Source organism: Myotis nattereri (genome assembly GCF_964212035.1).
Source record: "Myotis nattereri genome assembly, chromosome: 14".
Lineage (NCBI taxonomy): Eukaryota > Metazoa > Chordata > Mammalia > Chiroptera > Vespertilionidae > Myotis > Myotis nattereri.
Genome location: NC_138089.1, coordinates 56,282,622 through 56,299,918, shown reverse-complemented (window position 1 = coordinate 56,299,918; position 17,297 = coordinate 56,282,622). Strand labels below are relative to the sequence as shown.

Here is a 17,297-nt window from a genome sequence, read left to right as displayed (position 1 = left end):
TGTGTGTGTGTGTGTGGTGGCTGCAGGGATCTCAGGCCTAGAGAGACCAGCAAGGGACACCTGGAAGGCTTCCTGGAAGAGGGGAGTTCTGGCTAGCAGTGACAGGAGGCACAGACTCTATGGGCCAGGGAGGCAGGTTTAAGTGAGGCCCAGGTGTCCCTTTCTGAGACAGTGGCCACCCCTTCCACCCCACCCCCACCCCCACCTCCACCCTCACCCCCACCCCCACTGAGATCCTCCCTGCGGCTCCCTGTGGCCAGCAGCTCTGCAGCACTCGGCTCGGCTCCACTCCGCTCAGCTCCGCTCCAGGCAGGCCACCTCCTCCCTGCCCTCTTCCTCCCCCTGCTCCTGCTGTCACCACTCACCGCTCACAGCTTCGAGGAGGTGGGGACCCCAGGGCTGGACACACCCCACCGTGGCCCCAGAGCCCACCTGGTCGGACGGACAAACGCTTGGACGCAGGACCCCGGAGCCCCGAGGTGGGCAGTGTGCCAGGGTCCCTCACAGCCTCCTCAAGGTCAGTGCCAGCGGAGATGCAGCTACTCTGGGATCCTTGAGACCTTCAGAGCCCTCCCCAGGCTCCTCATCTTAGACCTCAGGTCCCAAAGTGGGCTCTTGCCCAGGTGTACTGGAAGCCGGCAGGACCAGGGGACAGGGGGACTCCTGTGTCCACAAGCTGGCCCAGGTCTGGGGGTCAATTGGGAGAGGTCCCAGGCTGGGGGCCAGCCCTGGCCCTGCTCACAGAGGCCTCACTGGGGACACCCGCACCGGCCATGGGGAGCTAAAATTGGAAAGTGGCGAGTGGGAGGCAGCTGACAAAGCTATTTCGCGGGCTCTTCACCATGCTCCGGTTTCAAGCTCCTGCTCCATTAACCTGATCCTTGGGGCCTCCCTACCCCCGCCGGCCCATGAGGAGGCGGCTCAGCCCTCAGGCCGGCCGGCCGCGCAGAAGTCAGGCGCAGCAGCCCCCTGGTTTGGGAAGGGGCAGCAATGGTCCTTTTATCTGTGACCCCAGAGGGGCTCGCTGAGAACCCCTGATCCTGTCCATTTTGCTGTATGACCTTGACAGACCCTGCGCTTCTGTTCCATGGCCCCTCCATCTGTAATAGGGAGAATGCTGACACTGGGGGCCTAGGAGAGCTGTTATCAGACTTGGTGGGGGAGACTTGGGAGGGCACCTGGGTTGGGAGAGAGCCATGCCTGCTACCTCTTGGCTCAGCCGGCCCCCTCGAGAGGGTGTTGGTACATGTCTCCCTCCTCCCCCTTTTAATTTGGGCCCTGAGTCTGTTACCCATGGGGCCCTTGGGAAGGTCCGGGGCCAGGCTGGAGCCGGATAGGGAAGGAATAGGTGCTAGCTGAGGTCCCAGGGATGGCCCAGCAGAGCTCCTGGGGACAAACCAGGCTCTGGTAGAAGGGAGTGGCTAGGCTAGGCTCTCCCTGAGCCTGATACGGTCAGCACCTTGGACAGCGGCCAGTGCCCTCCCTGGTGCCTGTCTGGCCCCACTCCCGCTACCCCAGGGCAACTCTTCAAATAGCACAGCCTCCAGCCAGCATCCAGGGCCTGAATACACAGAACATTGAGAGACACAGCAGGGACCAGGGACACAGGCAGGGACCAGGGACATGGCAGGGACCAGGGACATGGCAGGCTGGGGCTCAAGGGCTGATTGGGGGCGTGGGGGGTCAGCGAGAGGCTGGAGGCTTGGTGCTGGGGCTGGACCTGGGCAGGCCAGGGAAAGTAAAGGCGGATCAGGAGGGTGTGGAAGTCAGAGAAGGGGCGGGGGTGGGGGGTGCTTTGTCAGGACTGAGGGAGGCTTACTGAAGGGGGTGGGGACCCTGAGGGCCAGAAACAGGATTGAGGTGATGCAGAGGGGGCTGCTCTACTTGAGGGGCACCTGAGGCCTGGCAGGAGCAGGATGAGCAGAGGGTGGGGACCAGCCCACCGCCAGGTATGGGAGTAAGTGAAGGTGAGGAAGCAGGCTGAGGGTGGAGAATATGCTTTCAAGAGTTTCAAGGGGAAAGACAGGAGTTTGGATCGGGGGAGGCCCGGGAGGAGTTGGGGATGGAGGAGGGGAGAATGATGGGAGGAGACAAGAGGGGCAGTCTCAAGAGTGGGGTCCTCAGCACCTCAGTAGGGGAGCATAAGGTGGGCGAGGCAGGACTGGGGGTCAGCGGTGCCCTCACCCAAGCTGTCTCCCCAGCCACCTCCAGGCGATGGGCATCAAGACAGCGTTGCCGGCGGCGGAGCTGGGCCTGTACTCCCTGGTGCTCAGTGGGGCCCTGGCTTATGCGGGCCGGGGCCTCCTCGAGGCTTCACAAGGTAACCGCTGGGCCCCTGGGCAGCGGGGGGGACCTTCTCTCTCTGGGGGCCTCAGCGTTCCGACCAGCAAGGCCAGAAACTCAGAGGCTCCAGACCCAGGGTGGTCTCTGGGCCCTGGGACGGGGCTGAGCCAGGTACAGTGACGGGGAGGCACAGACGCAGGAGCACGGACAGAGACCTGGACACAGAGCCACGGAGAGAGAGAGGCTCAGACCCTTAGGGAGACCTGGGCCCAGGCATAGAGTGAGACCCCAAGAGAAACAGGCAGAGAGAGACACAGGCTGTGTAAGGTGGGGGCCAGCCTCGCGTAGGGCAGGCATGGGAGAGGCGGGGCGGTCCGCCCCCTGAGGCCACGCTCTGTTCTCAGATGGGGCCCAAAGGAAGGCCTTCCGGGAGTCTGTGCGACCCGGCTGGGAGTACATTGGTCGGAAGATGGTAGGTCCTTCACACCCCAGGTCCCTGGCTGGGGTCCCTGGCCCCTGGCACATCTCTCTGGCCCCAAACCTGTCCGGATGCTCCCCTTGTCCAGATGTTCAGGGGGCTCCCAATGGGGAGGGTCTCCAGCACCTTCCCTTTCCCCACTGGCCCCTCCTGCCCAGACCCTGCTGATTCAGGGAGTAAATCGAGACATGCCTGGCAGGGGCCTCCAGCACCATCCTTCCCAGGAACAAGGCAATAATGGCTTCACGTCAGGCAATGGGCCGGGGAGAGGGTGAGCTCTGAGGGGCAGAGCAGCCCACAAGGTACTCCTCACGCCTCTCTGTCTCCCTGCCTGATGCTTCCCTCAGAGGGGAAGGCAGGGCCTCCAGCCATGGCTCTGCTCTCATGCGTCAGAAGAACCTGGGGGCTGGGACGTGCTGGGACTCTGAGCAGCCCGAGTGCCAGCCCATCCTGCCCCCGCCCCACCTTAACCTGCCCGGGCCCACCCAGGACGTGGCTGACTTCGAGTGGGTGATGTGGTTCAGCTCCTTCCGCAACGTCATCCTCTTCACCCTCTCCGGACACGTGCTGTTTGCGAAGCTCTGCACCATGGTGGCCCCGCAGGTGAGCAGGGCCTGAGCCACCCCAGCCTCCCCCACCAGCCCCTCCTCAGCTCCAGGGGGTGTGGGGAACCCACGCCGGGGTCCCACCTGCATGTGTCTGGACAGGTAAACGCAGCCTCCCCCCCTGCCCACAGCTCCGCGCCTGGATGTACGCTGTGTACGGGGCCCTGGCCGTGGCGGGCACGATGGGCCCGTGGTACCTGCTGCTGCTGCTGGGCCACTGTGTCGGCCACTATGTCGCCTCGCTCCTGGGTCAGCCCTGGCTCTGCCTTGGCCTCGGCATGGCCAGCCTGGCCTCCTTCAAGCTGGACCCCCTCATCTCCTGGCAGGTGTGCGACAGGGCGGGGCAGGGGTGGAGGGTGCAGGGATAGGACCTCAAACCTCTCCCACCCCATCCAAAGCCCTTCCCCCCAACCTCCCCAAGCCTTCCCTTCACTTTCGCGGCGGTCCCCCAGCCTGTTCCCAGGGAGGACGCCTGGCCTACAAGGTGGTCCCCTCCCCCAAAGCAGGGACGCGTCCAGCTCATCCTCCGCCCCGCCCCAGCCCTGACTTACCATGAATGGGGCCTGAATGGCCAACCTTGACTGGGTCTGGAGAGAGGAAGGGACGGGACCAGGCGGGGCCCCTGGGGAAGCTGGGCGGGCTTCCCAGAGACCAGGGGCACCTGGTGAGCTGGCGGCCTGCTCTCTCCCATCCAGAACGGGTTTGTAACAGGCACTTTTGATCTTCAAGAGGTGCTGTTCCAGGGGGGCAGCGGCCTCACGGTGCTGCGCTGCACCAGCTTTGCGCTAGAGAGCTGCGCCCACCCTGATCGCCGCTACTCCCTGGCTGACCTGCTCAAGTACAACTTCTACCTGCCGTTCTTCTTCTTCGGGCCCATCATGACCTTTGATCGCTTCCATGCCCAGGTGAGGGGCACCCTGGGGCTCTCAGAGCTGAGCTGACTGTCCCTCTTCAGCCAGGGGCTCCCGTCTCTGATAGGACTCCCGGGGTGGGCTGTGTCCCCTCCTCAGGCATGACGGCCTTCCTCAGACCCCAGGACTGGGCCACCTTCCCCCGCTCCTCCCCCCAAGGATCACAAGATGGAGATGTGTCTCCTCCCAGACAGGACTCTCCTCCTACTCAAATGGGGTTCCCAAGACAGGACTGGGGCTCCCCTAACCGGCTGTGCCCCCTCCTTGGGTGTTCCCACCCTCAGGCCAGGCTGCCAGGATGGAGGCAAGTCTCCCTCACCCTCAGATCCCCAGGAAGTCAGTTCCAGGATGTCACTCCCATTCACAATCTGGACATCCCCCAGGTGAGCCAGGTGGAGCCGGTGAGGCGTGAGGGTGAGCTGTGGCACATCCGGGCCCAGGCGGGCCTCAGCGTGGTGGCCATCGTAGCCGTGGACATCTTCTTTCACTTCTTCTACATCCTCACCATCCCCAGCGACCTCAAGTTCGCCAGCCGCCTGCCGGACAGCGCCCTCGGTGGGTGCGCGGGGGACCCAGAACAGGGGTGGGGTCTGGGCTGTCCCCCACCCCCCCCAGAAAGATAGACCTGTATTCCTATGGTGTCACTGCTGGGGAAGCTGACACCCTAAGGGCACAGCACCTATCTGAGGGTGTGGGAGCAGGAACTTATTCCTTGACATGTGTGGGACTTGTTCTCTTTGTCCTGTGAAGCCAGCCTGGTATGGGACAGAGCCCTTTTTCCACCTCACTGGGGCCTCTGGCTGATCTCCACAATGGGATGGGGTCTCCCTGGGGTGGCCAGGATCCAGGAGGTGGGGAGCGGGGTGCCCATGGAGCAATCTGGGCAGCAGGACCTTCCCCCAGACCTGGAGATTGTCAGAAGCAGAAGGCCAGACTCAGTGATTCCCTCTAGATTTGGGTGTCTGGGGGTGGGGGTGGGGTGGGGGTGTGGGGAGACAGGTGCGGCACTCGCCAGGCCGTGACAACATGCTGTCCCCAGCTGCCCTCGCCTACTCAAACCTGGTGTATGACTGGGTGAAGGCCGCTGTCCTGTTTGGCGTAGTCAACACGGTGGCGCGTCTTGACCACTTGGACCCGCCCCAGCCTCCCAAGTGCATCACAGCGCTCTACATCTTTGCAGAAACGTGAGTGTGGGCAGCGGGCATCTGGGGGCACGCCCTTGGGTTCCCCTCTTCCCTGAGCCTCTTCCCCTACGTGATTCACACCCAACTGCCCTCTTCCCACAGGCACTTTGACCGTGGCATCAATGACTGGCTTTGCAAGTGAGTCGGGGTGGGGTGGGGTGGGGTGGGGGGATGGTCACAGTCATCGTGCCAGGGGTTTGAGACTGGTCCATGTTTGAAAAGCTCACCCCTGGCCCAGAGGAAACAAGGAGGACAGGGAGGAAATTGCGGTAGAAGTCTAGGTCAAAGACACAGAGGTTTGTTGTTGGGTGGGGCCCGGGAGGTGAAACAGCCGGAGGAGAGACACACAACAGGAAGCCGGGGCAGGACTTGGCCATCAATTGCAGATATCAGGAAAGTGAGGGAGAGGATTCCCAGATTCGTGTCTACAGCCTGGGCGGATGGAGGGTTCCAATGGAGAGATGTCTGGTTGGATTCTGGGAGACACGTCTGTGGAAGTTCAGGGAGGTGGTTCAGAGAAGCCTGGAGGGAGGATGGAACTCTGAGCATCATGGGTGTGGATGGTCTTTCGGCCTTGGGTGTCCCGAGGAGAGAGAATAGAGTGAGAAAGGTAAAGCAGGGCTGGCCGAGATGGGGCCGGGAAGAACTCTGGTTGGGGGAGAAGAGCAGGTGGAAGAGCCTGAAAGGAGTGGTCAGTGGAACAGGAGAAAAGCCAAGGCCAGGTGACATCCTGGAACTCAGAGAAGACCACCCAGGCAAGGTGGGTGCAACTGGGCCAGGTGCTGCTGGGGTCCCGGAAGCTAGGCACTGAGCGTTCGTGTGGGGGGCATGGAGGATTCAGCCTTTCAGGGGAGAGGCTGGGGCAGGTGAGGTGTGAGAAAAAACTGAGGAACTATAGGAGAATTCATGCGTGGACCACTCCGGGAAGAAGCCTGGCACTGAAGGGAAAGACAGAGGAGTGACTGGCGAAGATGTGGGGGTTTTAAAGACAAGAAATAGTGGAACATGCTTGGGTGCTGGAGGGATGACTGCTTAGAGAGGAAGGAGTTGGTGATGCAGGACAGAGGACTGATTGGTGGGGTGAGGTCCCTGAGGAGGGAGAAGGAGATGGGACCAGCAGAGGCCTGGCTTCAGGTCACGGGAAGCCAGTGTGCTGCCGAAGGATAGCAGGTTCATGTCGAAGGTGCGGGATTCCACCTGAAGGCTCTGGTTTTCTCCATGAAGTAGGAGGTGAGGTCATCGGCTGAGAGAGGCAGGATTGGGGGCATGGAGGGAGGTGGCATCTGTGTGTCTTCCTAGATCCCCCCACACCCACTCCCCTTGACAAGGGAGGTAAGGGTGGCGTATCCACTGCAGAGCATGGGAGAAGCCGACTAGAGAAAACTTGGCATGGAGAGCTCTGGTGAGGTTGGAGACAGTGGTTTTATGGACTCTAATGTGTGAAGGTGTGAGATTTCCCCCATCAGCGCTTAGCTTCTTGGGTGCCGGTGAGGAGAAAGTGGGTGATTGGGCTCTCCCAGGTGGGTGAGGAGAGGAATAAGGGGTTTTAGGTTATTTATGATGATGACTCACTGAATATAAGCCTGTTAAGGAAGATGAGGAAGGGTGGGTGCCAATGAGATTGGAGAACAGAGCTGGGAGGCCAGGCCAGGAGGGACTGGGGGAAGAATGGGAATAGGAATGAGTGAAATTTCAAGTGGTGACAAAGTTGGGGTGTGGCCGTGGGAGTGGGTGGCTGAGACGGACTGGAAAAGAGACCATTGGAAATGAGGAGGTCAACGATGTTACTCAATGGGCTGTCTACTGAATTTAACAAATATTTATTAAGCACCTACTATGTGCCAGGCACTGTTCTAGGCATTGGGGATACAGCAGTGAGCATGGCAAAGACCCCAAACTCATGGAGCTTACAGTCTAGTGGGGTGAAACAGACCATAAGCAGGTCAACACACACACAAACAAATTTAGAGAGTGGTAGGCATTACGGAAGAATACACACAGGATAGTGGGATAAAAACTGGCCGCCGGATCTGGGCAGACCTCTGTGAGATGATATTTGAGCTGAGATTTGAGAGATCAGGGAATGTGGGAAAGATCATTCTCGACAGGGGGGCAACGAGTGCAAAGCCTTAAGGCAGGAACTAGCTGTGTCTGAGGGACAGGAAGGCCAATGAAGCCAGAGCAGAGTTCACGAGGGCAAGAATAGTGGTGACGAGGTGAGAAGGCGGACACGGGATCTTCTAGCCACAGTAAGGAGGATGAATTTATTCTAATCGTAATGGGGGCAAAGGTTTGATTGTGGAAGTGATGTGACCCAAGCCACACTCTTAAACGATGCCTCTCGCTGCTGTGAGGCCAGGGGGCGAAGGCAGAAGCAGGGAGACGACCTAGAGATGTGCCTTAGTCTCTGTGGGAGGAGATGGCCTGGACTAGGATGGTGGTGGTGGAAGTGGTGAGCAGTGGCCAGGGCTGAGTGGAGACCACTTGCAGGCACGGATGTGGGTGGAGGTGGGAACTGAGTATCCAGGAAGGCACGAAGGCTCCCGGCCTACCACTGAGTGGAGGGTGGTGTCATGAACTGAAATGGGGATGCAGTGGGTTTGGGCAGGGATGGGGAGCCTGTCCTTCAAGTGAGGAGTCTGGTAACCATGGGACAGGGGGGTTCAGAGGGAGACTGGACTAAAGACCCTGGTTAGTGTCCAGAGCCTTGGGCTTGGATGCGGCCATGTGGGGACTGAGTGAGCACGGCTGGAGGAGCTCTGGAGTCCTGGGCTGAGCCCTCCACCTTCCCAAGTTGGGTCCACGAAGAGAAGCCACCGGAGGTCAGGAATGTTGCATGTGCTGTCCCTGCTGGGTACCCTTTGCCCGCCTCCTACCTGCCTTTTCCCACAGGTACGTGTACGACCACATTGGCGGGGAGCACTCTGAGGTGATCCCCGAGCTGGCGGCCTCCGTGGCCACGTTTGCCGTCACCACTCTGTGGCTTGGGCCTTGTGATATTGTCTACCTGTGGTCACTCCTAAACTGCTTTGGCCTCAACTTTGAGCTCTGGGTGCAGAAGCTGGCAGAGAGGGAGCCCTTGGCACACATTGAGGTGAGCAGGGAGGGGCTGGCTGGGGACTGCAGCTCTCTGAAGGCTCCCAGCCACCCTTGGTCCCCAGTCCTGAACTTTCTCACCACCGCCCTCCTGGTTGTCAGGACAATGGTTCACCTGGGGGGTATCTGGCCCTCCCTGCCTTCTGTGTGGTGTGGGACCCCTATGTTGATCAAGCCCTCATCTTTAACAGTGAGAGAGAGCTGGCCTGGGACTCTCAGACCCGGGCATATCCCAGGGCCTCCGTGACCATGACCTCTTCCCTCTGGGCCTCTTGCCACACTGACAATGCTTTCCTGCACCGCGCAGGCCTCTCTGTCGGAGCAGATGTCTCGCAGGGTCCGGGGTATCTTTGGGGCCATAAACTTCTGGGCTATCATCATGTACAACCTTGTAAGCCTGAACAGCCTGGAGTTCACAGAGCTGGTCGCCCAGCGCCTCCTCCTCTCAGGTGACGGATACAGAGCGTGACCTTCTGCAATGCCCCCACCCCCCTCACCGCAATGCCCCCACCCCCCTCACGGCAATGCCCCAGGGCGGGTCGAGTGGGAGGGGCATGACTGAGAAGAGTCACCCAGGACCTCTTCCCCCGACAGGGTTTCCCCAGACCACACTGGCCGTCCTGTTTGTCACCTACTGTGGTGTTCAGCTGGTGAAGGAGCGAGAGCGAACCCTGGCGCTAGAGGAGGAGCAGAATCAGGACAAGTTGAAGCCGGAGTAGGAGGGAGGGGGGAGGGATGGCTCGGCTCAGCCATTCCTGGGCCCAGGCCAGGCCAGGCCAGATGAGGCCTGACCAAGAGAATAAAAGACTTTTCTATCACAGTTTGGCTGGCCCCTCCCTTCCCTGCCCCCTCGGCCCCCTGGCAGTCCCCTGGCTCCTTGTCTATGCAAGGTGGGGAGCAGGGAGTTCTGGGCCTCGGGGGGAGGGTCAAGGTCTTGGCACACGCAATGTGGAGGACACACCCACATGGAGGGCAGAGACCACCAACCTGGGTAACCCCAAATCTGAGCACTAGACCCCCAAACCTTCAAACTAGCTGGTCACTAACTCTTGGAGCCCCGGCTTCCGGACCCGGAGCTGCCCGCTCAGAAGGCACTTTATTCTTCTCACAGAAGGAGCCCTATCTGTGCTGCAGGGAGCACTCGGTGGGGGCCGTCCCCCTCTGACAGCCAGGACTGGGGCTTGTGGGGAATTTGCTGGCACACAGCCGGGCTGGGACAGGGCCGGGATGCAGCCGGGGATGATGTCCCTGTGGTTCTGGCTCAAGAACAGGGGGACATGGTAGAGACCGGAGACCCCAGAGAGGCCTTAAGTTCCTCGTCCCTGCCCCAAGGCTAGGACTGGGCAGCTATCACCTTCCCTGCTGAAGCAGCCACTCGGCCATTACAACAGGTCCAGGTGGGCTCTGGCCTCTCCCAGCCTCCTCCCTGGAGCCCCCAGGAGGCCCGGCCTGTGTGGGCCACGGGGTGGAACGGTGCTGAGTTCAGGCCCTCCGGGCTGCTCACATCTTGGTCAGGCGCAGCACGTTGAGCCGCACGGGTAGGAAGGTGGCGCCGGTGGCATAGGCAATCTCCCGCAGGACACCTTCCCACTTCTTCTCGTCCTCGTTATATCTGCAGGCAGGGCAGGGACAAGGAGCTTGGTCAGCCGAGTTCAGAGGCAGACCAGCAGGAAGGGGTGGCTGGGTGCCCGAGGCCCACCCCTGAGGAGTCCCCACCCCACCCTACCCCAGCCCTGGAGAATGGTCCACTCCTAGAGGTTTTCCATGTTCTGGGAAAGGTTCCCACAAGAGTCACCCCCAGAGAACATCCACCCCACATTCCAGGAAGATCACCTTCCTCCAAGGAGGTCTACATCTTCCCTTGAGATGTAGATTTTCCCTCCTCTGCCCTCCAAGTCCCCCCAACTCCCACTCTCCCAGCAGCAGTGCCCCCTGCAGGCTGCCGGCAGCAGTGGGAGAACTGAAGGATCAGAAGGTGCCCCAGGTGGCCCGGACCTCTCCCCTCCACCCCCAGGAAGGACCAGCCATGGAAAGCAATGGCTCTGCGGAACCGGGGTCGGCAGATCTCAGTCCTGGCCCCAGCTCTCCTCCCAGAGCCTCCAGGAGGGAGGGGAGAGGAAAGGGCCCCTGTTTCCGTGGGTCTGTGCCCTAAACTTGGGGTCAGCTCCCGGCTGTGACACTGTTGGGGCCCCACAGTGGGGCATGGTGTCACGTGTGCAAACCCAGACTTTCCCAGCTGTGGCAGGCTGGCACGGCATGGCATACTCAGCCCCATACTGGGCGCCTTATGTGCCGCGCCAGCTCAGCCAGGTTCGGTGAGCCCGAGTGGGGGCGGTGAAGGATGGAGAAAAGACAGACAAGAGAATGAAAAGCTGGGTCTCGGTGGGATGCCGCCCTCTCTGATGGAGAGGGACAGCGCCACGGACTACACGCCGTGTCTTTATGTCCAGATTCCACGAAGCAAAGTAAGGGCGTGGTCAAGATGTTTACAACATTCTCCTGGGTTTCGATCCTACTCAAGTACAGGCACCTGAACTCTATCAAGCCCACATCACTCAGGCACGTGGGGCCACGTGTTCGGACCATAGGTTCACGCTCACAACTACAGCTGTTGGCTATAATTGTGCTGGGAGGGCTCTGCCCTCCAAGCTGGGACTTGCACGTGGCCATGAGAGGACTGTGCCCTCTCATTAGTCCGAGGCTTGAACCTGTCCAAACACTGTAGCCCAGTGGTTCTGAACCTTCTGGCCCTTTAAATACAGTTCTTCATGTTGTGACCCAACCATAAAATTATTTTCGTTGCTACTTCATAACTGTAATGTTGCAACTGTGATGAATTGTAATGTAAATATCTGATATGCAGGATGGTCTTAGGTGACCCCTGTGAAAGGGTCATTCAACCGCCAAAGGGGTCGCGACCCACAGGTTGTCCACACCCAACCAAACTGGAGAGAACCGGGGCTGAACGGGGGCTACTGTCCCTTCCCCCCAGGGCTCTCAGAAGAGGGATCAGCTCTGCCCACAAAGAGCCTGCCAGGTGCCGCGGTGCCCGCCGCGAGGCTGTGAGCCGTCAGCCTTGCTCATGATGCCCCTCACCCCCCGGGGCCAGGCTCACCTCCAGATGTCGTTGAGCTCTGTGGGGACCAGCTCCCCGGATTCAGTCTCCAGAGTGGCAAAGCCACCGATGGCATAGAGGGTGCCCGCCAGGCTGACCAGGCTGAGTGAGCTGCGCTCCTGCGGGAAGGCCTCAAAGGGCGCCCACCTGGGGGTGGGGGGGAGGGAGGGAGAGGAGGTGCATCACCGGGAGGCCTCAGCAAACCGAGTGACTGTCCCACCCCAGCACCCACAGCCTCAGTCGCACCTCTGAAATCTGAACCCCAGGGTCCCAGGCTCTCAACACAACGTCCTGCTCTGGACCTTCTCAAGAATGCCCACCTGTGCCCCTGCCCAGGCCTCAGAGTGTCCCAACCCTGCTCCCCTTCCCCTTCCCTCTGGTCTTCACTTCCTTTCCCATTCAATTACCCCCAACACTTCCCTTCACTGTCCCTTTGACATTCTATCCAACCTGCCCCCCAAAACCCACTATGGACCTCCCCTGTGTCCCTCCTTCACTCCCACTAGCTAGCTCAGTGGCCATTAAGCCCCCGACCCCTTGGACTCCTGCCCTGACCCCTTCTCCCACAGTCCAATTACTCTCAGGGAGTCTTCATCCCCACCCTCCAAAACTGCTCGCAGGTCCCCGACTCCCCAGGGCTTGGGAATCCAGGCGCAGCGCACGCACTGCCAGTGTGATTTGCTTCACACCTACCTCAGCTGCCATGAAGCATCTTAGTAAAACACAGATGTGCGCTCACAACCCCTCAGAGGCACTGGGAGAAAGTTCCTCAGCCTGCTGGCCGCCTCTGCAGCCCCAGTACGCCCCTCACCACACTCCATCCAACCTGAGCAATTCCTCCACGTGGGCCGGCCCTTTGCTCCTAACTGCCTTGGCACCAACTGTCCTTAGCCTGGGCATCCTTCTCCCACCACAGCTGTTGTCTTCCTGACCTCCCAGGGCAGGGTAGCTTGGTCACCACTGCATCCCTAGGACCAGGCCAGTGCCTGGTGTGAGTCTCTGAATGAGGAACCTGGCATCTCCTACCCCAGTCCTGGGAGCTCTCTCCTGCCGACCAGGCTGGCCCTAACCCTCGCCCCACCTCGTGGGGGAAGCCCACCTCACTACTGGTCAGGGGAGAGGGACTACTTCTGTGCTGATGGCCAAGCTCAACTGTGAAAACCCAATTCAGGAGCTGTGTTGCTCTCGGGGGCTGACTGGCCTGGCCCAAAGCCACACAGCCAGGGGGTTCCAGGGAGGCCCTCGGCCCCTGGTTGCCCTGCCTGGGGAAGGGAGGAAGAAAGGAGGCAAGCAGCGTACTTGTTGTCTGTGATGCTGTACACCTCCACGGAACTGGTCAGCCCCGTGTCCGTGACCCCGGCGGCCACAAAAATGCGGCCATCGTGCACGGTGGCCCCGAAGAGGGACCGGGCCGTCTGCATGGGAGCCAGCTCCTTCCACTCGAACTTCTTGGGGTCATAGACGCACATCTTGTTCAGGCACTTCCTGTGGGGTGGAGGCCGTCAGAGAGAGCCAGGCAGCGGGAGCAGGGCACCTCCCCCGCTTGGCCCAGTCCCTCCCCAGGCAGCCAGGACACCTGCCACCCTCTGCTGCGCCCACTGCGGGCCTGAGCCTCACCGGTCGCTGCCTTTGCCGCCAACGACGTAGACAAGGTCCATATGGGAGAGCACCGCGTGGCCGTACACCGCATAGGGCAGCGGGTCCGACTCCCCCCATTTGAACGACCTGGAGGGGAGGGGAGAGGATAAACACACTGGGTCCCTGTCTCTGCACCCCCCTACTCCCCCCACCCAACATGTATTGGGGTGCACCCGATACATTACCAGAACTCCCCAGGCCTTCATTTCCTTGCTTCCATGCCACCTGCCAACCATCCCGCCTCGCCCCTACCTAACCGGGTCTCGGTTGGGTTCCCCGGCCACACCCCGCGGTCCTAGACAGGTGTCCTGGCACCAGGCCTCACCCGCAACCTCAACCCCCGGCGGCCCCGCCCCCGCCCCGCTCACAGCCGGTCGTAGCACAGCACGGAGTCCAGGCTGCTCTCCCGCTCCTTGAGCTCCCGGCCGCCGACCACGTAGATGGCGTTGAGAGCCTCTCCCAGGCCGAAGAGGCAGCGCGGCGAGGGCAGCGGCGGCATCCCCAGCCACTCTGAGTCCAGGTGGTCAAACTGCGGACCGGGGGTCCAGTCAGCTGGCGCCCCCACAGTCCCAGCCCCAGCCCAGCTCAGCCCCATCAGGCCACCCGGGTCACCAGCCAGCGCAGGTGGAGGTGGTTTCTGGAGGCAGTGCCCGCCTCCTTTCTGGTTGAGAAAGCCCACCCCACCTCCACCCGATTCCTGAATTGGCAGATGCCGGAAGATCGCCAGGACAGCCCCAGGATGGGGCAGCTTTCCCCCGGTCCTGGCCCTTCCCCTGTTCACCTCCCCGCCCCCTGTTCTCCACCTCATCCCCTGGCACAGGAACTCCACCTACAGCCAGCTCTGCCACTCACCCTTAAAGCCTACACTGTAAGCCTGTCGCCCTGTCCACCTGGACAGTCTTATAATAACAGTGCCAGTGGCTCACCTTTTTGAAAAGTTTCTGAAGACTGCGCCCTGTACTGATGAACACTTTATACCTGCCATTTAACCTTCAAATGTCCTTATCAAGCAGGAGGAATAATACCCTCACATATGAATGGAAGCCCAGAGGGAGTGAACATGTGCCCACCTGTGCCCACCACTCACTCGGCTCATTCTCCACCACACTCCCCTTCGGGTCTCCAAATTCCACCTGAGTGGCAAGGCCCACAACTACATGGCCTGCCACCAGGAAGCCGTTTCTGCCCTCTGAGATCCCACAGTCCCACTACAACTTGGACCGGGCACCCCACTCTACTGGTCCTTCCTGTGCCTCAGTTTCCTCATCTGTATAATGGGAAGACTAGGTAGGATGATCCCTTTGTCTGGGACACACCCCAGTCCCCGACTCATGCAAAGGCCCTGCCCAGAACCCCTACACTGACCTTGCTCCTCCTTCTCACTGTGCCTGACCCCAACCCTTGTGCAGGGCCCGGGCCTCCAACCAATAAGACCATCCCGGGGCTAACGTCCCCCTGAAGCCCAGTCACCAAAGTTATGGAGCCATTGTCCACTGTCTATCACCGTCTTCAGCTTTCAGGCAAGGGGCTGTCGGTGAACCTCCCTGGCCTACACCTCCCGTAGACCAAGGACATTCGCCAACACGTAGACACAGGTCTCTCCTGGGCCCCAAGGCCGACCCCCGGCCCCAGCACTGGCCACCCCCTCCCAGCGCTGGCAAGGCACCTGCAAAAAGTAAGAGCTCATGGGGTCTTCTTTGTTGTCCTCGTTGATGAAGAGGCCCCCGGCCACGAAGACCTGGTTCTCCTTCGTCACCAGGCTGGCGTGGTTCTTGGGGATCTGAGTGGAGAGGGAGGCGCAGTAACACTCGTTGGCCGCCGGATCGTAGGCCACGGCGCCCTCCTCGCTGATCATAAAGATGAGGTCCTGCAGGAACATGCCAAAGCGCAGAGTGTCGTTGAGGATGCCAGGGAGGACGCGCTCGTCCTCCTCCTCCCCCTCGGCCTTGGCGTCGCCGGTGCCCTTGCCGGCCGCCTGGGGCCCGGCTGCCTCCTTCCCCTTCTCCTTCTTCTTCTTGCGCAGCACGGTGAGGCGGCCCTCGTGCGCGTCCTTCACCATCTGCACCTTCCGCAGCAGCTCGGGCTGGGCGCGCACGAGCGGGTGGCGCTCCACGCGGCTCTCCAGGAAGGCGCGCGGCAGCAGGCGGCAGCGCACGCTCTCGAAGACGGTGGGCAGCGCGCGCTGGCGCTCGGCCTGGGCCTCGGCGTCGCCGCTGGCCGCCCACCGCATCACCGCCTCGAACACCGCCTCCTCCTTCTCCACGTTGAGGTCGTCGCTGGAGATGACGGCGATGAGCTCGTCGGCCGAGAGCCCCAGGAAGTCGGCATCGCGCGCCACGAGCGGGAAGCGCGCGCAGATGAAGTCGCGGGCGGCCACGGCCAGGCGCGCGCAGTCCAGCAGGAGCCCGAGGCGGAAGACGGCCAGGCAGTTGGAGAGGCACAGGCGCTTCTGCAGGAAGGACACGCAGATGGTGAAGATGGACGGGATCTGGAAGCGGTGCGCCGCGGCGAACAGGTCCTGCACGCTCGCCTCGTCCAGCGCGATCTCCGACGTGTACAGGTAGTGCAGCACCTGCGCCACCACGTCCGGGGCCACCTCCTCCAGGCGCAGCTCGCCCGCCGCCTCCGGCTCGGCCAGGAAGCGCGCCCGGAAGTAGGGGCTGCAGGCGGCCAGCACCAGGCGGTGGCACGGGAACTCGCGCTCGCCCACCCGCACCACGCAGTCCAGGAACTTGCCGTGGTCCAGCATGTCCTTGAGCCCGTCCTGCAGGAGCGTCTGCTGGTACAGCCGCTGCTCCTCCGCCTGCTCCAAGCCCAGCGCCATGGTGAGCAGCCTAGGGTGCAGCGACCAGGGGTGCCAGGGGCCTCCTCTCTCTGTTCCCTGCTTTCCTGCTGGGTTGTGCTCCGTCTACAGCTGTCTCGGTGGGCTATATATAGAGGTGGGCCTGGCCCTGTAAGACGAGCTGCCTGGCCTCCTGCACATGACGCAGAGGGGACAGCTGGGCAGAGAGAGGCCCTCTCCCAGAGCAGCCTTGACTCAGCCCCGGAGACTCATGGGACGGGAGTGGGGTTTCTGGGCCCTGCTGGGAAGGTGAGGGCCTCACTGCCTCATTTCTAAATGGAGCACAGCACGGCCTTGATTGCATTCCGAGGTTGGGCAGTGCCCCTTGGGGGAGGGGGTGACCCAAGCTCTGCCCCTTACATCAGGGAAGGGCAGGTCTTGGAGTCCCACCTTCGGTCTCCCATCATGCCTTCCGGGTCTTTCCATCAGGTGCCTCTATTTCCTCTCTGGAGTATATCTCACTCCAGCCACCTCTGGATACAGTGTGCTTGGGTCTATGCTCAGAGAACTTGAGCATGACATTCAGTCATTGGGGACCTAGTTGTCCCACCTTTAAAATGGGAAGATCTTCTCCCATGTCTGCCCCAGCTCTGAGATGCTCCTTCAACTGTGCAAGAAAGCAAGAAGGGGCCTTAGGTAAACAAGATGGCCACTTTTAAAGGGGAAAAAATATATATTTAATATATTTTTATTGATTTCAGAGAGGAAAGGAGAAGGAGAGATAGAAACATCAATGATAAGAGAGAATCATCGGCTGCCTCCTGCACGCCCCCTACTGGGGATAGAGCCCGCAACCTGGGCATGTGCCCTTGACTGGAATCGAACCTGGAACCCTTCAGTCCGCAAGCTGACACTCTATCCACTGAACCAAACCTGCTAGGGCAAAACATATATTTTTATTGCTCTCAGAGAGGAAGAAAGAGGGAGAGAGAGAAACATCGATGATGAGAGAGAATCACCGACCGGCTGCCTCCTGCACGGGTGGCCACTTTTCTGTGGAGCCTGGGGCAGGGCAGATCTCTCTGTTGAGCCTCAGTTTCCCCTCCTACCCCATGAGGAGGTGGGGGAGTTGGACTAGGAGGGCCTTAGCTGCGGTTCAGAAGCACTGGGGTTCTGTATTCCTAGGAGTACACAGCCACAGGGTA

At 60.9% G+C, this 17,297-nt stretch overlaps 2 protein-coding genes across 4 annotated transcripts; one reads left to right on the top strand and one right to left on the bottom strand.

Moving 5' to 3' along the window:
• The first annotated feature begins 155 nt into the window (after positions 1–155).
• Positions 156–9,378, top strand: HHATL (hedgehog acyltransferase like). Of its 3 annotated transcripts, none has more exons than XM_081105567.1 (12): positions 156–517; positions 2,202–2,320; positions 2,688–2,755; positions 3,251–3,364; positions 3,498–3,692; positions 4,062–4,271; positions 4,661–4,832; positions 5,317–5,461; positions 5,564–5,599; positions 8,354–8,555; positions 8,865–9,006; positions 9,152–9,378. In XM_081105567.1, exons 2-12 carry the CDS (start codon positions 2,215–2,217, stop codon positions 9,274–9,276), a joined length of 1,515 nt encoding a protein of 504 aa, XP_080961693.1. In that variant the 5' UTR covers positions 156–517; positions 2,202–2,214; the 3' UTR covers positions 9,277–9,378. The 3 variants fall into 3 exon arrangements, with proteins under 3 accessions (XP_080961693.1, XP_080961694.1, XP_080961695.1); XM_081105568.1 differs by lacking the exon at positions 156–517 and adding an exon at positions 1,556–1,608; XM_081105569.1 differs by lacking the exon at positions 156–517 and adding an exon at positions 1,947–1,967 and having other exon boundaries at positions 3,109–3,364.
• Positions 9,379–9,608: 230 nt separating this feature from the next.
• KLHL40 (kelch like family member 40) lies at positions 9,609–16,209 on the bottom strand. Its single transcript, XM_081105566.1, has 6 exons — positions 14,977–16,209; positions 13,679–13,839; positions 13,290–13,397; positions 12,972–13,157; positions 11,673–11,819; positions 9,609–10,169 (listed from the first exon to the last, which is right to left on the bottom strand). The coding sequence occupies exons 1-6, from the start codon at positions 16,132–16,134 to the stop codon at positions 10,058–10,060; spliced, it is 1,872 nt and encodes a 623-aa protein (XP_080961692.1). The 5' UTR covers positions 16,135–16,209; the 3' UTR covers positions 9,609–10,057.
• Between the last annotated feature and the right edge of the window lie 1,088 nt (positions 16,210–17,297).

Bases quoted from the DNA above. Each gene is read 5' to 3' on its own strand.
- HHATL (XM_081105567.1), top strand. From the start codon at position 2,215: ATGGGCATCAAGACAGCGTTGCCGGCGGCGGAGCTGGGCCTGTACTCC. The intron at 3,693-4,061 runs GTGTGCGACAGG...TCTCCCATCCAG, and splicing joins ACCCCCTCATCTCCTGGCAG to AACGGGTTTGTAACAGGCAC. The intron at 9,007-9,151 runs GTGACGGATACA...TTCCCCCGACAG, and splicing joins CCAGCGCCTCCTCCTCTCAG to GGTTTCCCCAGACCACACTG.
- KLHL40 (XM_081105566.1), bottom strand. From the start codon at position 16,134: ATGGCGCTGGGCTTGGAGCAGGCGGAGGAGCAGCGGCTGTACCAGCAG. The intron at 13,158-13,289 runs GTGAGGCTCAGG...TCCACCCCACAG, and splicing joins GGCGGCAAAGGCAGCGACCG to GAAGTGCCTGAACAAGATGT. The intron at 11,820-12,971 runs GTACGCTGCTTG...CCCCACCCCCAG, and splicing joins TACAGCATCACAGACAACAA to GTGGGCGCCCTTTGAGGCCT.